The sequence below is a fragment of the Herpailurus yagouaroundi genome, unplaced genomic scaffold, assembly GCF_014898765.1.
Source record: "Herpailurus yagouaroundi ecotype Mexico unplaced genomic scaffold, PumYag 184, whole genome shotgun sequence".
In the NCBI taxonomy this organism is placed as follows: domain Eukaryota; kingdom Metazoa; phylum Chordata; class Mammalia; order Carnivora; family Felidae; genus Herpailurus; species Herpailurus yagouaroundi.
Window position 1 is genome coordinate 7,921,934 of NW_024412415.1, and position 6,000 is coordinate 7,927,933.

General features: G+C 41.6%; 1 protein-coding gene across 5 annotated transcripts in view; it reads right to left on the reverse strand.

The window, feature by feature from the left end:
- INO80 (INO80 complex ATPase subunit) overlaps positions 1-6,000 on the reverse strand; it is a 146,218-nt gene that overhangs the window by 48,246 nt on the left and 91,972 nt on the right. For all 5 annotated transcript variants that reach the window (XR_005795778.1, XR_005795777.1, XM_040492327.1 and 2 more), the window contains exon 26: positions 1,028-1,253. Coding sequence is in view for 3 of the 5 variants with exons in the window: in XM_040492327.1 (XP_040348261.1) it covers positions 1,028-1,253 (226 nt within the window). In the remaining 2 variants the exon portion in view is untranslated. The remainder of the gene's footprint in view (positions 1-1,027; positions 1,254-6,000) is intronic.

Here is a 6,000-nt window from a genome sequence, read left to right on the forward strand (position 1 = left end):
AGAAAGAAGAAACAAGGTGTTGTCTTGCTTCTTTCAACACCTGTGCTCATCTTCTGCCTGGGACTCTATGGTTTCCAGACCCAGTAGATTTTATTCCTCTATTCCCACTACAAACCAGGCCTGTTTTACAATTGGGCTTTCCCTTTGTTTTCCTACAGTACACCTTCACCCAATGCTTTCAGGTGTTCTAAGACTGCTACGAGGACACATACAATGCTGCTCTCATAAACTCAAAATGGCATCTTCTAGTTCAAAGCACCCCCACAGCTCCTACCAGGCTGACCCTAAGTCCTTTGACACTTGGAAGATTCTTTTTGAATGCTTAGCTCTAGTTCACTTCCATCATATCCAGTAAGAAGAATACATTCAAAATATCAGAGAATCTGGACAACCAAAACTAACACGGTAGCTCTCAACTACCATTCCAGTTTGCCAGCAGGTGTAAGCAAAGAACATAAGCCTATGAACTCTGTGTTCAGTTTCCTTAACAGTAGTCTCACTAAAGCAAAGATGAAAACCTAGTTTCCTTTCAACCCTCGACCTTGACTCTAGGAGGTCTGGGAATCCGCTAGCATTTTGGCACAGAACACACTGTTTTTCTTCTGGTTATCATTCAGATCTCTAGTGCTCCGTGCAGGACACTGTTTATGCTACTTCAACGAGGCTTTCTGTGAGTGACGACATTCTCATTCACTCTACTGGCAATAGCACAAGACAACTGTACTCACTCAACCTGGAACCTTTCCTACCAAGTTTATTTCTATCCCCCTCCCCCTTTTAAAGGGTGGCATTCCTATCTCAGTTGCAAGCTTGTCAAAGGAGAGTACGTAAGCACAAATCGAAAAAACATTTCTCTCTTCAGTCATAAATTACTTAAGTATTTTTATCTATAAAGTTACTAAAGGCAAAACAGGAAACAAGCCCAAAACTTTGAATTTCAAATATCTGAAACTACCACATGGAGTAAGTCTCTGGTTCCCCCACTTGCCAGAACTGGGAATACATTCCAAGAGAACAGAGAACTTACCTGGAATCCTGATGAAAGACCAGCCATTCTGAGGCCTGATGCTCCACAGTCCTCCAGCTGGCTCTGGGAAGAACTGGGATCGTCGATTTAGCCAATCTGTTGCCAGTTCAGGGGCCCCATTTAACAAACACTGCTTGGCTGCCAGACTCCCTCCTTCCTTCAGCACTCGCCGCTCATATTCTGCACTTCGGTCATTGCAGTAAGAATCCAATGGCACTGCGGTAACCTACAGTGAAAGATCCACATGAGATAGCTTTCACATTTCCTACACTTCAACTCTGAAATCAGACAGATGTGGATAATTTTTAGGCTAGTGGTTTGAACTTCTTTGTTCTGACAAATAAGCTGCCGTTAATAATGACCTAGTGAGCTGGTCCATGTAAAAGGTCAACCTCTTCAACATGAACCTGCAGCAAACTAAAGATCCAAAGAGTGCTGGAGTTTGCAGAAAAACTGGGATACCAAGTCAGGAATAATTCTATCACAGGTGTATATATAGATCTGATTACTCTGCCACCTCCCCTCATTGCTGGATAGTGTTTTCAGTGAAGTTCTATTAGCCATCCACAAAATGGTGAGATCAGAAAGGGAGCTGGAGCTCCGCAGTCATTACTAAAGAACTAAAGAGTTATGGGCCCAGTGCATATGAAGTTATCTTTAATGCTTTTGTGGCAAAGCTCCTGTATTTACCAATACTTCTTTCTCTCTTCCCTGACCAGGTTGTTAATTGACAAACCTAATGGAAAATAAAAGAACCTTTCTTTTAGGCCATAAGCTGGGACACGGTAGAGGCAGGTGGAGAAAGCAACTGCCAAAGAGTAGTGGATTCATTTCTTGGCTAGGACAGAGGCTAGGCACAAAATCTTATCACACCACAAGGTGCAACCACACTGAAATGCTGCCCCCCAATGGAATAGAAGGCTCCTGTTAATTTAGAAACAAGCTTTTTAATAATCCTTTAGCGATCTGGGTCTATTCCCACTGCTAATAAGCATCTGTGTATTCAGATAGCTGTGAAATCATCCGATAGGAGCCCAAGTTACCGTCTGTTAAAATTTGGAGGCTCTGATTATCTGCAAGTTCAGGTTGAAAATAATGCTAAAGCCCCATTATATGCAGTAAATTGCTCAGAAAAACCCTGGAACTAGACCAAAAGATGAGGGAAAACTGGGTATAAGAAGCAAGGGCAGAGGTATAGGAGAGACCAGAACATAAAACGCTGGTTGTACCTAGGTAGCTACTTTCATTGTCGCTATTATTTCCAAGAAGTTAGACATTTAGGAAAATATATCTTACTATTAACTTTTCTATTTTCATGCCCATCAATCTTTAGGGCAATGGAATGGTTGTCAAGTTTTTGTATGCCTAAGAACCTTCTTGGAAGTTTATCTAAAGCACAGATATTAATCCAGAAGACCTAAGGAAAAAGCCAAAAGCTCTAGGTTTCTAACGAGCACTACAGAACCTCAGGCTAAGCCTTAAGAACTACTGCCAGGGTGCCTGGGTGGCTCAGTCAGTTAAGTGTCCAACTTCGGCTCAGGTCATGATCTCATGGTTCATGGGTTCGAGCCTCATGTCGGGCTCTGTGTTGACAGCTTAGAGCCTAGAGCCTGCTTCAGGTTCTGTGACTCCCTCTCTCTCTGCCCCTCCCCTGTTCATACTCTAGGTCTCTAAAAAAATAAACATAAAAAAAACCAAAAAAGATATACTGCCTTGGTTTACATTATCAGTCAGCTAGCTGACTATGAGGCTGCAGGTGCCTCTGCTGAAGACTACAGAATACCATAAACAAGAGAAAGTGCATCATTTACTAATAGCCACAAGAGTGCTCTACTCTGGCTTACAGATGAAGCTGAACTGAGTTTGCTAGCAAGCAGTGCCATCTACAGTCCACATATCAAACTACAGGGAAGGTCAGAGCAAGCAGGGCCCCTACTGCTCCAAAACCCAGATAAGTTCACACATAAATCACTTTCACACACAGTACTAGGAGCAGGTTTTGGTAATCTCATACTACCTTTGCCCACTCAAAAAGGGGTATTTTTGCGTTCAAGTTATTCCTTTTTCCCACCTAAAGCTGAGCACATGTAAATACAGAGTAAAACGCAGGTGGATAAAAATTGGATCTCTCCCACGATGGTCTGTCCTGGCTGCAGCTCAGCAGATCCTGGACCAGAGCAGGTATGTACCATCTAGGGTATGAGTCTCAGAACCTCACAATCAGTAGTAGCTGTACTTTCATAACAATGGTACAAGCAGCAGTGGATGAGCTACAGAAGTATGACCAATTCTCTATACTATATACACTCTTGGATGAGTAGAGCATATTTAGTCTTTTCTAATGAGAGACTCATACAGTCCAATTTTATGCTCAAATATAACTGTTTTTGGTTTTATCATTATTGTTTATTTTATAGAAAAGCAGGACTTATACTGGAACTATATAGAAGACGTCAGGCCCAAATGCTCCAGATGAAAACTCAAAAGCCAGAAACTCAGCATGAAGGAATAGGGGGAGAACAGGACACAGGGAGAATGTTTTTCCTGTCTAGAACTCACTCCTTGGCACTCTTATGGTTTATTATTTTTTAAAATGTTTATTTTTGAGAGAAAGAGAGAATATGAATAAGCAGGTGAGAGTCAGAGAGAGAGGGAGACAGAGTCCTAAGCAGGCTCTGCACTGTGGGTGCAAAGCCCAATGTGGGGCTCGAACCTACGGACCGTGAGATCATCACCTGAGTCGAAGTCAAACGCTTAACTACTTGAGCTACTCAGGTGACCCAGCACTCTTATAGTTTAAAACCAAAACAACTTTTTCCAGTTATAAACTTTCACCTATTTTCCAATTTCATTTTGCTGACATCCTTCCAAGTCCAAGATTGAAAACTAGGAGGTTTGCGGGGCCCAGTTCTTAGTGAAATATTTTTTAATGTTTTAATAAGCTTCTTTGGCAGGAGCCCTGGATCAAGATATATGCAGAATCACAGAATGTCATGTTGTAAGTACGTAAGCCGTGAACTCATGAGGCACAAAAAGAGGCAAACAAGTCCACTTCTAATTAAATTGTGCTTCCCTAGTCAGCTCTATCCTAGACAGCCTCCACCCATTCTGCTAACCCCAGTGGCCTTCGTGACTGTTGAGAAACAGGGGGAGATGAAGCATGACATACCATTCTTAACTCCCCACAAATGGAAATGCATACTCCCTTTAGTCTCACATGAGCTAACCTCTGTTTCTTGCTTCATTAACTTCCTAAACTATAGGATCTTCAAGGGCTGTCTCCTCAAGCATTTAGCGCGTCCTTCCTGATGACATGTATATTCCTGCTCTAGCTCTAAGAAGCGTGACCACTCCAAGCGCTTCAGTTTTTTTTTTTGGTAAGATGGATTTCCAGGGTCTTAGTTTATTAACGTTGCAGAATTATTTCCTTAGCTAATGAGAAAAGAAATCCTATAATTCCTTCCTTAATGGCACAGTTCTTCCTGAACCGACCCTAAAGTTTCCACAGCACATGCCAAGGACATTAATTTGTTTAAGCTCAAGGCCAAGGTTAAGACTTCAAAGGAAATCAGTCTGTCCCTACCCCAGATGGGTTAAAAATCAATATAAGATAATTAAGGAATCACATGATTATTCACTCTAGGCCTCATCAAGGTAAAAGCTTGTGTATGACTTTATAAAATATTCAGATATATTTAAAACTCTTCTTCCTGTCCTCATAACCATGGTGTTACTTATTCTCATTTCAAGTTCAGCACATACTTTATGAAGAAACTCTACACACAATTATAGATAAAGGCACTGAGCAAGAAAGGAGGGTGCTGGGGAGGAGCCCTTCAGCCAAATGATAAAAAAAAAAGTTTCCTTCTGTTCCCTGCCTGCCACCACACCTTTATGCTACTATGGTCTTCTCTAAGCTACTCATTATTTATTATTCTTTAGGGAAAAAGCAGCATGTGGCATGATAGTTTAGATTTTGGGCTCCTCAGAAAACAAGTCTCTAGTAGTACAGTTTGGGTATACGTGTTTGAGTATGTTGGGAGAGTGGAGTTGTTCTTCAGAGTAGTTAGCTATACAGCTCTGAGTGGAACAAATGAGGAATCTTCATGCCTGTAAATGCAATGATGGTCCAAGGCATTTCACTTTTTAATTGGCTCTATAAAACATTGGGGATATGAGAAGTGAAAATGTCTAGAGATCCCTCTCAGAAATCCAGACTTCCTCTTATTAGGTCTCTAAGTATATACATCAGATTGGGAGAGTGAGAAGGCAATGAACTACACAACTATGAAGTCTAAAGACTGCTTTCTATAGAAACACCAGACCTTGGATGTTTTGTAGAAAAAGTGAATTTCCCTACATCAACTTAAGCTTCAAAGACCAAAAATGCTTTGAAGAACTGGATACATATAAAATCTAAATATTTTCTATTTAGATAGCCAATATAAATCAAAGTTAACGGTGGCCTAGGAATCAAGTTCATGTAGTACAGGATCAGTAGGAAGAAGTTAAGGCAGGCAGGAGTCAGTGCGACTCAGTACTACCATCTTGTTTCCACTCATCAACTTTCTTGGGACCCTCTGCCAGATTCTGACCTTTGATAACTTAATAAAGGATGCAAGCAGATGTAAATACTGACAGAAAAATATCACTAAGGAAGATTCAAAAGGCTCCACCTTCTTTAAAGAGAACTGTGAAACCAGTAGGCCTTCTAGGATGAGTGCAGAAAACAAGAGAAAACACAGAAGGGTAAGAAATGTCAGCCTCTTGGTGCACCTGGGTGGCTCAGTCAGTCGAGAGTCGGACTTTGACTCAGGCGAGGATTTCATCATTCAAGAGTCTGAGCCCCACAGCGGGGCTCGCTGCCCGTCCCGCTTTGGAGGCCCCTCTCTGCCCCTCCCCCGAACTCGTGCTCTGAGAGAAAGAAAGAAAGAAAGAAAGAAAGAAAGAAAGAAAGAAAGAAAGAAAGAAAG